The sequence below is a fragment of the Drosophila sechellia genome, chromosome 2L, assembly GCF_004382195.2.
Source record: "Drosophila sechellia strain sech25 chromosome 2L, ASM438219v1, whole genome shotgun sequence".
NCBI classification, from domain to species: Eukaryota; Metazoa; Arthropoda; class Insecta; order Diptera; family Drosophilidae; genus Drosophila; species Drosophila sechellia.
This window is the reverse complement of record NC_045949.1, coordinates 3,002,230-3,018,832: the sequence shown is the minus strand read 5'-3', so window position 1 is coordinate 3,018,832 and position 16,603 is coordinate 3,002,230. Positions and strand designations below refer to the sequence as shown.

The following is a 16,603-nucleotide window of genomic DNA, read 5'->3' as shown; positions in this document are numbered from 1 at the left end:
ATTTGGCTAGGCGACTATCGACCACAGCACTTTAAAATCAGTTAAATAGTAATTTGGATAACTATAGTGCACACGGGATTTTCATCTTAGAAACTGAACTAAATTATTTGCCTACACTTAAACACAGTTCTTTACGCTAATTTGTCAACTTAAGTGGTAACTGAACTCCTGTGCAAATTGCGATTTGCAATAGCCAGTTCGAACTTGTGACAGGCACTTGAGAATCGATTCCATTAAATCCAGTGTGAGATCCTTCGAGGCGCTCCGAAACTTCGACACGCATCCACCCAAAGTGTTGCAGAGAAGGTGCGCGCCATTACGGCGGAATTGAAGTGCCTTCTGGACGCCCCAAAAACGGAAAACTGCTTTCCACCTTCAGCTGGCGGACGCGTGACCAATGCCTCGATGGGTTGATCCCAAACCACATGAAGTTGGCCAGCTAGGATCGCTAAGCCTTTGGGTGGATCCGCCCCTGAGAATCCTCGGTCAGGCAGGGCGTGACCCACCAAAAGGGATACACCCACCCATTGCATGGCTCAGTTTTTTCTGTGCCTGTTCATGCTGGAGCAAGCATACCGAACCCTTCACCCTTTTCCCAGCATGTTTTTAGAATCGCATTTTTACTTGGTCCGTCTGCCTCGGAATCCCTTGTAAATATTTTGCTGGCCATATCCGGGGAGGTTTGTTTGATCCCTCGCTACCTGCGGAAGTCCTCCTCCGCTCTGATCTCTTCCTACCTGCTGATCTCTGCTATAAAAGCGGATGCTGGCCAAAAGTGGCCATCAGTCTACTAAAAGTATTCGTGTTCAACACACAGCTCTGCGCTCAAAACGAAGACAAAATGTTTGAGAATTTTGAGTTCACCAACGAGAATCTATCGGCACAGACCATGGATCTGGACATCGATCTTATCAGTTGGACCGTGCCCAGCACTCCGACTTTCACTACTACTACGGATAACTTTAACTTTGCTCAGGTATTTGAAGAGCAACAGGTATGATTAGCATATAGCACAAAGTGGACACCAAAAATGTATCCAACTTTTGCACATAAAGTATGATCTTCAAGAAATGGAAAATCACTACATCCATTAAATGAAAGTTGTAGAAATTTATTGAGTGGGATTTTCCCTGCAACCTTTGGCCACGATACGAACCTCTCGAACGAGACCCTCAAGCCATTGTCTTGCCGCGGAAATTCCCTGGCTCAGAGACATTGTCTCCGCGACATTGCCACTCAGCAATTTGCCTTTGTTCGACTTCCGCGCAAACTCTTGAGATCGAAATGGAAATTTCTTTTTAATTACCCAAAGAGGCTACCTGCAAGGACGCCGAGTTTATAGCTGGATTTATAGCGACTCTAACCGTGGCTGTTTGTTTCTTTTTGGGATTACAGCTGGATGCGTTTGCCTGCAAGGAGACCAAACATCAATGCGCCCAGACCAAGGAAAGGCTGGAGAAGACTATATTGCTGCTACAACATACGCAAAAGGATTGCGAGCGACTACGCGAGGATCTAGAGGACAAGGGCCTAGAGTGGACTCAGCGGCAGCAGGAGAAGGAATATCTGTATCGCACTGAACTGAAGCAAGGTGGGTACTTTGATTCTTTATGCTGCTATGAATGGTAGCTAATAAATTCCCTTCTGCTTTTCAGCTGAAGAGAAAATATTGGAGGTGCAATTGCGTGCCAAGCTAAAGTTCTGCGAACTAGAGTCCCAACTGCGTGCCAAGGACGAGGAGAGCAAACAGGCGCAGGAGGCCTACAGAATGGAGATCTCCCACAAACTTGCACTAAAGCAGGAACATCTGCGCACTGCCGAGCAGAAGATCCAGGAGCTGCAGACACGTCTTCAGCAGGTGGAGACCGATGAGCAGGGACACCGCGAGGAGCTGATCCGCAAGGAGAACATTCACGCCGCCCGGCTGGCCGAGGCCAATCAACGGGAGCAGGATCTGATCGACCGGGTAAAGAGTCTCACCAAGGAGCTAAACACCCTGAAGGCCAACAAGGAGCACAACGAACGCGACTTGAGGGACCGGCTGGCGTTGTCCCAGGACGAAATCTCTGTGCTGCGCATATCCTCACAGCGCCGCAGCCCCTGCGCCAGTCTGCCGGACAACGCGTCCGCCGAACTCAACCGCTTGACCAGCGAGGCCGACAGCTTGCGCTGTGTGCTTGAGCTCAAACAGGCGGAGATTTCCGCCCTCAGCAAGGCCAAGGCGGATCTGATTCATGAAAGCGAGGAGCGGCTCAAACTTAGTAACCGCGTGGCTCTTTTGGAGGCGCAAAACGAGATGATGCGCACCGAACTGGAGGCCAAGACCGAAAAGGAGAAGTAAGTAGCAAGATGTTTTTACTTTTGCATTTATAAAAATCTCCAATACACCTTCACTTGAGTCAAAACTAACCCACACTTGATCTCTTCCAGGGAAATCCAGCAAAAGATGGAGGAACTTCAGAAGGCCTACAAGTACGAGAGCATTAAACGCACGCGGCTGACGTATGACAAAGAGGAGCTGCAGTACCACCTTAAGCAGAGATCATTGCAGCTCCAGTCGGCTGAGTCAAAGTTGCTAGATCTTTCCACTGGTTCCCACGATAACAGCCGATGCAGCCTGGGTCGCAGTGGCCTGGAGATCGCCGTGACCAGCTCCTCGCCCACTTCCCCAGTGATGAAGGGAATGATTGAACGGAATGATTCCGTCAGCTGGACGCTAGAGATCGAAGATGAGTCGTTCAAGGGTAACACTTCAAAGATCGTGCGCAGGGCGGGGTCACTGCGAAGCAACAACGAGCGGTGCCCCATCCAGCGGCGACAGACATTGACAAGCAATGGCCACTCCAATGGGACGGCCACAAATGGCGGCTCTTCCCCCGCTCATCCTAATCCCCTTAGCCAGAGCATGTCGGCCACGACCCTTCTGAGAAGCAGCTGTAATTCCGGGGAGTCAGAGGGTCGTCCTTTGTCCCGGGCTCGCTCCAAATCGATGTGCATCAAAGCGTCCGCCACCAGTCCGGCTGTGTGCGAATCGTCTGGCCAAAGGAAGAAGCCACAAGACGAGTTGAATCTGGCCGACTGGCCCGAGGATATTCCCCTGTGCTCTAGTTCACCACAAGCGCCGGGAATAGAGATGCGTCCGCGCAGCTCCACCATGAAGCTAATGTCCAGCGAGGCAAAGAAGTTCCAGGAAATCCAGGAGTCCGCCGGCGAGGCCATGGTCTCCGGTGCTAACTCGGAGGACGAGAGCTGTTCGGCCTCATCCGAGGACATAATGCGCAGCTCTTCTGCCTCCAGCACCGCATCGGGTGGGTCCCTATCCAAGAGGCCAAAGCAACCACCATCCCGCATGTCCATCGAGGAGGCTCTGCCCTGCACCCCCATGGAGGTAAGCTGGTCAGAAGACGCCGCCGATGCCAACGGACTGGCATGACATGCTGCCTACGAGGAGCACGTCGACCAGATCGCCGAGGCGGCTGAAGAGGCTTATGAGAGCGAGGACATTGAGGAGGATCACGATGAGCTGATCGTGGGCGAGGAGCAGCCGGAGCACAGCGACAGCGATGATAGCTTCTAAAGCGCTAAAACCAATTTGTAAAACAAAATAATGAGGCAGTTAGAGTCGGCACTTGCGGCGAAGGTGGAAGTCATAGTCGGAAGCATAGCTTAGCGTTTTCACTTCTATAGACCCCGTACATAAACTTATAAAGATACACAAAAATATATAATGCTAATTCGTACGTTCTTAACTGAAATGATTGTGTAAATAATTGCATTTAGCAGTATGGTAGCTCATAGAAGGCGCTCATGAAATATAATAATAATCTAACAATTAGTCGAGCACAGCAAGCGGAGCCGTCACAGCAACTGGGGGGAATTGAAAAACATAAACGAGGGATGTACTTTTTTAAATGGGCGCGGACGAGGATCGAAGCCACAACCAAGTTTAGAGCGTATAGCTGCGTATTTAGAACAGTTTCAAACTACACAGAAATCAGTAATGGGTAGAGCATTTAGATGAAGCAGTATGAATATTTGCGTAAAACCAACAAACTTATTACTATACCACACACTATAAGTATTTGTATGACTAGCGATATTGATATTGTACTCTAACCGCAACTCGCAATCGCCGATGTCGAACATGTTACTCGATCCAACCCAGATACTAACCTCTCTTCAGCTCAAATATACCACTCACTCGATGTCCTTAATTGAAAACCTAATGCCCGCTATTTGTGGACCAGGGAGGTATCCGCCCCCTGCCACGCCTATATTGTAATGTACCAATTAGAGTGTCAGAGGTCTGAAGCTGCATCGCCGACCGAGCTAAGCTTTAATTTGTGTTTTATATATGTATGTATTTATTATTTAGTCTTTAATGCCTTATGAAAGCGTTAAACAAATGCAAGAAATTGAAATCACTTAGTTCGTACGGAATGAGTTATATATTAGTTCTAGCCTAACTACATTAGTTTATGTTACGTTTTTATTTTGTTATCATTGAATTGTGTCCGAAATATGCGAGTTTTATATGTATAGGTTCAGGATACGTTAACTTTGTAATATGCGGCATTGTCATTAACTTTTAAGTATGTTATTTTTATTATGTGTGAGATATTAAGAGCTCCCGGCACCCATCAAAATGAATATTATGTAAGAGACGGTGCGAAAACTGTCAGAAAATAAGTTGCAAGAGAAAATAAGTAAAAAGGTACAGTTAAAAAATCACTATAAATATTTTTTGCTAAATAAATTCAAAACCCTTAAATAAATAAGTAATTGTTTCAAAATGCATACATTTTTTTATATTTTCGGGTATTGGGAATGGACCAGAACCATTTAAATCATCTACTATAAGTTTTCATCTCACTGCTCAACTTTGGAATTTTGCTAAAACGAGGACCCTGCCCATCTTGTACAAATAAATAAAACAGCATTTTTTATTTTTTAGTATGGTGTAATTTTAATATCCACAATATTCATGAGTGATAATTTTTGGGCGATTATTTTATACATCAAGAGAGATAACGAATGTTGAGTCTCCTTCTTGGGTTAGTTCGAGGAATGAAATTCATTACATGCGCGACTACAAACTGTAGGCTTACAACTAGGCAATAAAACTATAATATGCGACATACATTATAGATAGAGCATAAAAGATATATTTGGTAAGTTGGGACGTCTGGTGCCGTCCAGCTCTCAAGGAATGTCGGGTACTGAATTGTACGGTGCACAAAGCGTTAAGTGTTATGGACTGGGCCTCTCATCTTGCATCATTTCAACTGCCCGGAATCGCAGTGACTGTAGACTAAATTTTGGACCGAAGCCTACAGCCCTGCAAGACAGCAGTTAGGCAGATTCAAGCCGATCGACGCAAATCCAATCTGTTGACTTATCTCTTCTAGCTGTGCGTAACTGGGATGGGGCGAGCCATTCCTTGCAGCTCAACAACGTAAATTCATTCACTAAGTATGCTAACTAGGTGTCGATGTGTTCCGTGGTTCCACATGGTGCATAGAACCCGAGTATTGGGTGTGAGTGACGGTGAGAGGGTGATGATCGTGTGGGTGTTGTACTATGCCACATCCACAACTCTTATTCTAATCCTCTTTCTAGCTTAGTTAAACAGACGCTTCAGTATGCTCTGGATGGTCTTCAGGGACTGATCCTCGATGAGGAAGGTGCGGTGGTTGCCCTCAACAGTGTGTACTTCCACGGGCTTTGTGCAGACCTAAGAATATGAATAACCATTTAGAATTTGCGTGTTTATTTTGGGTTATGTTGAAACTCACCTCCTTAAGGCGATAGTCCTCGTCCAGCTTGGCAGAGTTATCTGTGGGCTTGACCAAGGTCACGTTCGTCTTGAGCTTCAGAGTAGGCTGGTAGCCATCGGCCAGCTCCAGTTTCTTGTAGAACAGAGTGGCGGATTTCTTGATCTGCAAGTTGGCGTACAAATCGTTTAGTAAGTTGTGATCTATCTTTGGAGGAGTCTCTGTGCTCTTACCGTTTCCACGGGCTGTGTTATCTCATTGCTCATCAGCTCAGCGAACCTCTCGAGTTTCTCCTCCCATGTGGGGATCACTATTAGCAGACGCACCAGCTGTATAAAAAATGAATTTTTAATTACAATTCGAACTATGGCTAAATTTAATGCAGCTACTTACCGCTTTGTAGTCAATGTTGGCCAGCACGATTCCAAAGTAGGCCAAGCCGTAGCTCTGGTTGTCGTTATCGGCGTTGGTGCCATCAGTGTAACGCTGCTTGAAGCTGCTCGTGTACCAGTTGACGTAGCTTGGGGCTCCGTCCAACATGATCACATTGGCCACCTCGTTGGTCTCTTCCAAAATACCGGCCATCACGTAGGTGAGCAGGCAGCCGAAGGAGTATCCTGCTAGTTTGTAGGGACCCTTTGGCTGGACGGTGCGCAGTTGCTTGATGAAGAACTTGGCTGCTGATTCCAGAGAATCGGAGGGCACGGCTTCTGTGAACTGCAGTCCATAGGCGGGCACCTCCAATCGCTTGGCCAGCGGCTCCAGTGCGGAGGCGAAGCCCTCGATCGGGGAAATGAAGAAGATGGGGCTCTGTTTGCTGTTTGCAGGTGCCTTTGTGTCCAGTTGAACAATTGCCTCGGTGGGAATGAGGGACGTGGTGAACACCACCTGCGTTCCATCGCCCAAGGGACTAGCTGTGCGCGAGGATCCAACAGAGGTAATGTTTGCCTCTGGGACTCCAGCGGCGGCTGCGGGAGCAGCTGCGGCTGGCTTGACATCAGCGCCACCATCCATGGCCTTGAGGGCTCCGAAGGTGAGCTGACGGATCTCCTGGGCGGACAGAACAATGTCAAAGTTTCGCTCCAATGTCTGTTTGATCTCAGCGCTCATCAGGGAGTCCATTCCGAGATCAGCAAGTGATGCTCCGTCCTGGATATTCTTGGTGTCCCGGAGACCAAGGATGTTGGCAATGGTGGCAATTAGGCTGACTCCAGCCGACTGATCCGACTTGCGCTTCTCGGCCACAACCATGGAGGCAACCACGGGATGGGGCTGTTGCAGGAACAGGTCGATGGTCTGCAGGCAAGAGGGCATCCTCTGGGGCAGGGTTCCTCCAATCACGGTGTCGTTGTCACCCAAGTTCTCCAGTACTAGACCGGTGTCTCCGATGGCTCCCCACTGAATGGCGGTGCCTGGGAAACCGCTCACCTGGCGCTGCTCGCAAATTCGCTCCATTGCGGAGTTGGCCAATCCGTAGTTGGTCTGACCAATATTACCACGACCGCAGGAAACACTGGAGAAGCAGATGAAGTAGTCCAGCTCTGTGCAGATAGCGCGAGAGAACTGATCCAGGTACTTGGTGGCCGTCACCTTGGGATCAGCCACTGTCTTGAAGTCCTTGGCGGTCTGATCCTCGATCAAAGCATCGCGGAGAACAGCGGCCAGGTTGAAGATACCTCCGACCAAAGCCAGTTTGTTGCTGTTCTCCAGCAGCTTTTTGGCTCCAGCAGCGGTGGTCACATCACTGGTGTCAATCACCACCTTGACGCCACGTTCCTGCCAGCGACGGATCATCAGACCCTGGTAGCCGGTCTTAACTCCGGAACGAGAGGTCAGCACAATGTAGCGGGCTCCACGCGTCACCAACCAGTTGGTCAGCTCCAGACCGAATCCTCCAAGACCTCCAACCAGGATGTAACTCTTCTCCGGGTGCATGTAGGTGCGTGGAATGGCGTTGATCAGGCGCGGCTTGGGCTGCAGTGCCTTCTTGCCTGCCTCCTCATCACGCACCTTGATCACTACCTTGCCGATGTGCTTGCCAGAGGCCATGAAACGGAAGGCCTGCTCCACCTGCTGGTCGTTGAACACCGAGGTGGGAAGGGGTACAACGGCTCCGGTCTTGATGCCCTCAGCGACCAGGGAGACAACCTGGTTTTGCATCTCCTCCTCGCCCTCCATCACACTGTCAAGCAAAATGCCGTGGAAGGAGGTGTTCTTGAGGAAAACGGACATTCCGAGTGGGCTGTTGTTGCTTAAATCGAACTTGCCAATCTCCAGGAAGCGTCCATTCAGACCCAGGCAGCGGATCGAAGCCTGCAATTTCTCCTCAGAGAGCGAGTTCAGCACCAGATCGACTCCGCGTCCCTTGGTCTCGCGCAGGACCAACTGCTCGAAGGAGGTGTCTCGGGAGTTGCCGATGTTACGCTCCTGCAGCTTGGGGAATCGCTTCAGCAGGAACTCGCGCTTTTCCTTGCTGCCCACCGTGGTGAACACGGTCAATCCATGGGCCAGAGCCACAGAGATTGCCGCCTGACCAACTCCTCCGGAGCCAGCGTGAATAAGGATCTTCTCACCCTTCTTCATCTGTCCTCGCACAACCAGAGCGTAGTAGACGGTGGAGTATACGCAAGGTACGGTCGAAGCCTCTTCCATGGTCCACTTCTCAGGGATTTGCCACATCATGCGCTTGCTGGCCACGCAGGTGGTAGCCAGTGATTTGGCCGGCACCATGGCCATTACACGACGACCCTGGGTATCGCGTCCAGCGAACTCCAGACCCAGCACACAATCTTGCTCAGCCAGATCTCCAGGCAAGGCATCCGCGGCCAGCTTACCAGAGGTCAACATAACGTCACGGAAGTTGATGGGCGCATAGTAGACGGTGCAAGTTTCCAGGTTCTTGTCGACAGTTGCAGCGGTATCCGCCTGGGCAGCCTCGATCCACTTGAGCGAAGCAAGATCACCCTTGACCAGAGCGTTTACATAGGCGTGCTCCACTTGGAGTGTGGCCTGCTGGGTCTCCAGTTTCAGGTGACGGAAAGTGCCCCAAGCGCCGTTCTTCAGCACGTTCGAGATGAGGTCCTTCTCCAGCTGCTGGCGGTACAGGGTAGATGTAAGGGAGAACTTCTCAGCCTTGGCATCTTGCACGAAGACCAGGCGAGCCAGTTTGCCGCCATTCTCGTTCTTTATGCAGGTCATCAGACCCACGGCTCCAAACAATTCCTCTCCCTGGCAAACCACGTATACATACTGCTCCTCCGTGGCAGCAGTAGCCAGAGCGGCCTTCAAGTCATCCACCCAGTTGAAGTTCTGCTCGGTGGCCACAACCACAACGGACTTGCGGGTTTTCAGATCAACAGCCTTGCGGGCGAGGACCAGGACACGGGTGACTCCTAGACTCTGTTCCTGAACGGCGACGAATCCAAATTTGGTCAGCAGGGCACGGCCTGTCTTGGTGTAAGTGGGCAGCGTCTCCTCAAGGATCAGGAAACCGTTCTCGCGAATGCTGGCGATTGAGTTCTCCAGGGTCTTGGTGTCCGGTCGGGAAAGGACATCGATGCCAAAGACGAAGTGACAGTTCTGCTCTACCGGTTCCTTCAGCACGTCCTTGGACACCACTCGAACTCCAGAATCTCCTAGGGCAGCGGTTATGGTCTCCTCATTGTTGTTCGAGGTGACCACAGCCACATCACCAGTGAGCACGGGCTCACCCTCGATAATTTGCAGCAGGCGGTTGGCAACCAACACGTCGGGGTTGCGTCCGTTGGCCAGTTCCACGCCCTTTAGCTTGACGGCCCCGCTGGAGTTCTCGATGATCACCTGGATGGCCACATCCAAGGCGTGCAGGCGAGCCTTCTCAGAGTTCTCGTTCAGATCCGTGGTGTTGATGTTGGGCACAAACTGGTAGCGCTCCAGAGTGGGAGGTGCCTGTGTGCCAGGACGACGCTGCGCGAGATTGGCCTTTAGACCGCGCAGCTCCACGCCCGCACTCTTGATCACGTTAATGTCGCTGTACCACTGCACAGGTAGTCCAGTCTCAACCTGTTCCTCCTTGGTGAGGGCGCTCAGCAATTCAAAGTGCTTGGCGGGATTAATCACCGCTCGCTCGATGCGAGTGGGCAGGTACAGCTCACGAAGGTTCTTGCTCAAGATACTGAACTGCAACATGGTGTCCATGAAGCTAATCCAGTTGTCCACCCACTGAAGCTTTCCAGTGGAGGCCACCGTGTCGGAACGAACAATGCCGCGGAAAATTCCAGCATAGTCGTAGCCTCGGAGGCGCAGCTCCTTGTAGACATCGTTGGTGCCTAGCTCCTTGGCAACAGCGCTGGGAGTTTGCTCCTCCAGGGGCAGTTCCTCGTTGTCAATAGACTCGGGAATGGTGATTTTTCCAGAAACCGCCAAGCTACCGCTCTCGCAAATCTCAAAAGCGCCAGTTCCATCGAAGAAGTTAATGCCAAACTTGACCACTGCGTTCTTGTTAAGAATAGTGGCGCGGTGGAATACGAGGTTCTCCATTACCACCGGGGTCTTGTGGAACTCACTTCCCTGCATCTTAGCGAATGTCTGCCAAGCCAGAGTCATGTAGCCAGTGGCCGGGAAGAGGATACGTCCGTCGATAGTGTGTCCCGCCAGGAAAGCATCATCCTCCTTTGAGAGATCGACTTCCACGATGGTCTCACCAGAAGAAGTTTCCTTGCCGAACTTGGCCACCAGCCACTTCTGGGTGTGGTCCCATCCGACCTTGGAGTTCAACATGGGGGTTCCACGACCCACCGGGTAGCTAATAGGACGCACTAGAGTAAGTACCTGAGGTTGGGCTCCGGCTGCGAAGAGTTTGCCCACATTGGTGAGGAAGAACTCAACGTTGTTCTCGTGGCCGCGCTTCACCAAGCTCAGATTGGTGGCATCTGGACCCAGGGCGCGCTTGAGGATAGCCTGGAGCAGGCCATGGGGAGCGATCTCCACGGAAATGGCGTTTTTGGGAACGTGCTGAAGGGCCTCGTGGAAGAGCACCGGCGACAGCAGATTGTTCACGTGGTAGGCGGCCGAGGATTGCTTGGCCACCGGTGTGTTCCAAGCGGATTCTGGGATGCTGGTACTGATCCAGCGGGCGGTACGGTTCTTAGCGTTGGGAATGATCTTCTCCAGGCTCTTACGTAGTTTGGGTCCAGCCTCAGCAATGTACTTGCTGTGGAAAGCGTAGCCGGATGAGTTCACTGCCTTGGCGAACACTCCCTCCGCATTCAGTTTAGCGACCAGAGCCTCGATGGAAGCCTCCGGGCCAGAGATGGTGCAGTTGTCCTCGCTGTTGTGGCACACAGGGAAGCAATCGCTGGGCACACGGCTGTGTGCATCTTCCCAGCTCAATCCCACAGCTGCCATCTTGCCCTTGGCCAGTTGGGTATCCAGAATGCTCTTTCCTCGCCAGTAAGCAGCCAGTACGGTCTGCTCCGGGGTGAAGCAGCCATCGGCGTAGGCGCATCCAAGCTCTCCCACCGAGTGTCCGACAATTCCGTCGGGGTGGATGCCCAGCGAGCTGAGCAAATCGGTAAGAGCCACCTGCATGGCAGCAATCGAGATGAAAGAGTTCAGAATGTTTTCGAAGCTCTTGTCCGTGGAACGGGTCAGGACATCGATTAGATCCACTCCCTCGGGCTTTAGGACATCGGCACATCTCTGAATGGTCTTGGCGAAGGCCTCGATCTGCATCAGATCCTTGGCCATGCTAGCCCACTGGCTGCCCATGCCGGAGTAGATGTACCAAATAGGACGCTTATCGTCGTTGGACTCGATCACCTCACGCTGGTGGGTGCCCTTGCTGCTCACCACTCCGTAGCCACGGAAGAAGTGATTCGGAATAGCCTTTGAGTGAATCTCGTTGATCAGTTGCAGGTACTCATCATCATCGGCGTTAGTAGAGGCGGACTCGAGCAACTGCTCCACAGCCTCAAAGGTGCGTCCTGAGGCGAGGACCACTTTCAGTGCTCCATCCTTGGGGGTCAAAGCCTTGGGCTTGGGGTTCGACTTGAGGATAACGTGGGCGTTGGCTCCTCCGAAACCAAACGAGTTCAGGCCGATGATGCCACCGTTCCAAGGCAGATTCCTGTCGACCACCTTAAGACGTCCATCAACGAGTCCATAAAGATCGGGGTTCGGCTTGTTGTAGTGCAAGTTACCGGGAATGACGCCCTCCTCCATGGCGATCAGGATCTTGGCCACCGAGCAGACACCGGAAGCGGGCTCCGAGTGACCCATGTTGGACTTGACCGATCCAATCAACAGAGGGGTCGTACGGTCCTTGCAGAAGAAGTCAGTGATGGAGTTCACCTCCTGGGGATCGCCCACCTTGGTTCCGGTACCGTGGGCCTCTACGTAAACCACATCGGCGGGGTTAAGACCAATCTCTTCGTAGGTTTCGCGGATCAGACGATTTTGCATCTTGCCAATAGGATAGGTGATGCCTTGCTCCTTGAAACCATCCGTATTGGTGCGCACATTGAGGATGGAGGCATACACACGCCTGGCCGCCGAGGTGCGCTGCAGGAGCAGCACCACACATCCATCGGAACGGACGTATCCATTGCCAGACTCATCGAAGGCCTTGCAGCTGCCGTCCGGGCTCAACATGTTCAATCGCTTGAACTGCAGCGACATGGTGGGCTTGAGGATCAGTCCAGCTCCGGCGACCAGGGCGTTGTCGACCTTTCCTTCGCGCATATCGGAGAAAGCCTGTTCCAAGGCGTAAAGAGAACTGGAGCAAGCGGTGTCAATGCTGTAGCTGGGTCCCTTGAAATCAAAGGTGAAGGAGATGCGGTTGGCAAACATGGCACGGGCACATCCTGTCAAGCCGTAGCCGTTCACACGGTCGGCATCGCTGCACCAGTGCTGCTCAGTCTCCGAGTTGGACACACCGATGTAGACACCAGTGCGGGAACCGCGCAGATCACTTGGGTTTAGGCCAGCGTCAATGATAGCTTCATGGGTGAGCTCGAGCAGCATGCGCAGCAGTGGGTCCATACACTCAGCCTGCTTTTGGTGCACACCGAAGAACTGCTGGTCGAAGTTCTCCAGATCGCTCTCCTTGAGCTTACCAATCCTGTCGGGAAGTCCATACAGACCTGAAACGAAGGTTGTAAACCCATTAGTTAGTCACTACTCAAAAGAATGCTATTCTTCATGAGAAGTGCATTGGTAGTTGATCTTACCACGCTCCCAACGGCGGGGATCATCGTTGACCATGTCGACGCCGTCGAAAAGGTTCTGCTTGAACTCCTCGATGGTGGAGCTCTCCGGCAGACGGCCAGAGAAACCGGTGATGGCGATCTCATCGTTGAGGTGCTGCTGGCGGGGCACATAGTGACCACCACCCAGGTCCAATTGGGGGGCGGCACGCTGTGCGGGCTCAGCGGTAATGACTTCCTCGGCGAATCGGGCGGGCATATTGATAGGTTTGGGGTTGAATTGGGAGTTTAGGTGGTCCTGTCTATCGTTGGGTGCAGAGTGCGGGGTGGACGAGGAGGTGCTCGGTGTTAGCTGCGCGTCGGTATCCCGGAAGGCGTCAGGTTGCTGCGAATTCTGCTGCTGCTTGTTGCGTCTGCGGCGTCGACGGCGATTGGCGCGAGCGCTCTTTCCGTTGTTCTGGGTACTGGGTGAATGTTGGGGGAGATGGTTGCTGCAATTGTTGGGCTTGAAAGCAACAGGATGCGGCTGGTCCACGGCTTGCAACAGTTTTAGTTGTAGGGGCTGCAATTGGAGAAGGGGACGCGAAAGTCTCGTAAGAATAAGTCATTTCGTGTATTAAATATTTTAAAACTGTGATCATTCTGCCAAATCTGCAACTTGTCTGCCACCCCTCGCTGTTAAGCAAAAGCTCTTCGCCACCCGCAAGCGCAGAGCTTTCGCTCTCTGGAGCGGGATGCCGGGCAATTGGTTTTTTTGTTTTAATGTTCAGCTGGTGGAAAGTTGGTGTAGAAATTGCAAATCAGGTGATGCCGCGCCGGCGGAGCTTTGACCGCGCATATACCGGCACACGGCATTATTTGTTATGGGCGGCTTGCCCCTTTGAAGCCAGCGACTGGGCTGACAGTTAACAGCAACTTGTGGCAGTCGCGTTAACAGTGCAACACCATTCGCGTTACATAGGCCGCACACACTCACACCGAGCGACAGCGAACGGCAAGCTGCTTTCTTATTCGCCGAGAAACTCGTACGATGTGCGAAATCGAATGATTCAACAAAAGAAGGGAAACTATATAATGAGCGGAGCTGGCGGAGTCGCTTTAATCTGAAATCTGGGGAAGCCGAAAGCGTCGTTAGAAGAGGAAGAACGAGAACATGAGCGGTCAGCAACACAGCACAAATAAACAGTACACTCAGAACAAAATGAAATACGAATCGTGCAGACGTAGTTTCTTTGGAATTCAAATGTTATTGATCATGAAGGTATACATTTACAGGAACCATGATAACCCTTTTTCTCCGCGTGTAGCTACTACAAATTGCCGGTAAAAATCGGGCGAATCAGCAAGCTTATCTATCGAATGGCCGTTGGCTCGGCCAGACTTTATGTTTATGTTTTGCTATTGTAATCGGCATCCGAATCGGAGGTGGGTGCCAAAGAGAGCGGCGTATAGTCAAGTCGCTTCCCCAAAAGTCCCCACCGCCATGTATGTGTACATACACACACACACAGACACACGAGCTCGACGCGTGTACCATTTGTTTAGTGAGATAAGGTGGCGTGATTTCTCAAGTTCATTGAAGTATTATTTTCATAGTCTCTCCAGATCGGTTGATCTACCGGTGAATAAACTTGCAATCCGATGGTGAGAACTATCCTTTTACAGCAATTGAACGCGCGTATATTGATTTATCGATGGCCCCCGCCCCCAATCGATCCATCCATCATCAGGCCATATTGCGAAAGTTGCGTCATTGGATATGTAAACACGGGCGACAAACATAGCTCCCTCCCCTTTCCACTCTAAACAGTGTTTGTTTATGCACTCGGCTCCATTCCCGCAGCCATCGATTGGGGCCCAAAGTACTGCTGTACGCGTCAGCACAGCCCCCGCCCGAAACCCACATCCCCCAGCCCAGCACATCGAATCTGGCTGTGACGCTTCCAGTTCATGAACAAGATGATAACGCCTCTGACTGGGACTGGGCCATGGGGCGATTCCGAAACGCCCTGGTGGTGATAAGAGTGATAAGGCACCGCTGCCTACTCATACGACTATGCACCTGGATCGGAAATGTTTGATCGCCGGCGGACGCGTGTTCTTGAGGAAGCGACGACTCTATTAGCCGATAAAGATTAGCCAGACACTCGAAATTTTCCAATCACACAATCGCACGATTCTTGTTTGTTTTTGGCTGCGGAATTGGGGAGTGTGGCCGCCTTTATGAGTTGCTGCTGGTTGTTGTTGTTTTATGCAAAGCGATCGCTTGATAACTCACTCTCAACTTTTTGGGTATTCAGCTAGTAGAGCTAAGCAGTTTCTGAGAAGTATTTTACTTTAGGTGCTTAAGTTTTGCATTTGATTTTGTATTTAAGCAAACAACTTATTGTTATTGCAACATTTATTACTGCAATTTCAAATGTAATTACAGTAAAATTTATAATATTTGTTTGTTTGCTTGTCTTTAACTAAATACGCAGAGAGTTAGCCCTATTTTCGTATTAAAAGCAATTTAAAATTTCATTTTTAGTAACTGTCTTAATGGCTGTGCAGTTAGCATGGTTGTAAAATAATGAAAATGGCACACGCAACCGGAAAATTGTTGGATTTGTCATATCAGAAGGTTTTGGTTTGTCGCAAAAATGGCACCGGACTTATTTTCATGGGAATATTTAGCAAGGATTTCCGAACTGCAAAAGGACTATAACGTTGTCTGCCAAGGAAATCGTAGAAATAAACCAGCTCCTGCGTGGCAATTAGAAAGGGAAACCCTATCGCGAAGCCCCTACTATATGGAGCACTTCTTATAACGGCAGACGCGAGGAGACTGGGACTTGGACTTCCCCACACCGCCGCCCCCACAACTTGCAATTAGCGTGTAATTTGGTGTCTCAGCGCAGCAGGAACGGCTGTTTTGGGGGGCGTTTGGAGTAGTAGAACAACGCTTCTAAGGGTCCTAAAGGTCAAAACCACTGGAGGGCAAGTGCGAGCTTAGTAATTCGTATTTTTAGCCGACTTGACGAATGATCACTTGGAGACGCTCGATCTAACCATTTTTCTCCTATTTTTTTCACACTTTTCCGTTGTTTCTGCTTTTTTCTTATTTTGTTTCGTTAGCAATTCACTTTTTGTCCAGCGAAAATTCGTTTTCATTTTCTCTTCAGCACACCAGCGCTCACACACACATTCGAACAGGGGCTGTTTTATTCCTGCGACTGCCATTTTTTGTACATACCTAGAAATCAGGCGATTCCTCGACAGCTGTTTTTCGAGTTCTTGGAGTGGAGCGGGCGGAGAGCTGCGCGGAGGATTCGAATTCGGATTCGAGGGTGTTCCTTTACAGTTGGTCCTGACTGAGTGGGAAAACCGTTATAATCCAGAAACTGAAATTGCTATCGACTCGAAGTTCTCCGTTAGCTGCCGTTAATAGCTTAGTTAGTAGCTATTATATTTTGCAAATTATTCTGCCACACACAGTTATGTTCTTTGGGATTCAAACGTAGCGTACCGGCTTGTAAAACCACGACAACGAAGGATTGCTGCGACGAACGGAAATGCGAGAATCAGGTGAGCGCCGGCCTTTTTATATGACGCCCGCCGCCTCCAAGAAGAGCTTTTGGAGAGCTTTACGCTGCGCTGCTCTCT

At 50.7% G+C, this 16,603-nt stretch overlaps 2 protein-coding genes across 8 annotated transcripts in view; one reads left to right on the top strand and one right to left on the bottom strand.

The window, feature by feature from the left end:
- Positions 1–4,790, top strand: part of LOC6613202 (filamin A-interacting protein 1-like) — a 70,805-nt gene extending 66,015 nt beyond the window's left edge. For 5 of the 7 annotated variants that reach the window (XM_032727488.1, XM_032727498.1, XM_032727507.1 and 2 more), the window contains 3 exons: positions 1,396–1,591; positions 1,656–2,337; positions 2,431–4,782. In XM_032727488.1, the coding sequence (XP_032583379.1) occupies positions 1,396–1,591; positions 1,656–2,337; positions 2,431–3,433 (1,881 nt within the window). In that variant the 3' untranslated portion in view covers positions 3,434–4,782. Of the gene's footprint in view, positions 1–792; positions 995–1,395; positions 1,592–1,655; positions 2,338–2,430 lie in introns of those variants that run through there. The other 2 variants (XM_032727517.1, XM_032727481.1) reach the window with 2 other exon arrangements.
- A 149-nt stretch (positions 4,791–4,939) lies between these two features.
- Positions 4,940–16,513, bottom strand: LOC6613200 (fatty acid synthase). The gene is made up of 6 exons (XM_032727472.1): positions 16,194–16,513; positions 12,983–13,520; positions 6,168–12,895; positions 6,008–6,103; positions 5,796–5,939; positions 4,940–5,734 (listed from the first exon to the last, which is right to left on the bottom strand). The coding sequence occupies exons 2-6, from the start codon at positions 13,215–13,217 to the stop codon at positions 5,621–5,623; spliced, it is 7,317 nt and encodes a 2,438-aa protein (XP_032583363.1). The 5' UTR covers positions 13,218–13,520; positions 16,194–16,513; the 3' UTR covers positions 4,940–5,620.
- Positions 16,514–16,603: the final 90 nt, after the last annotated feature.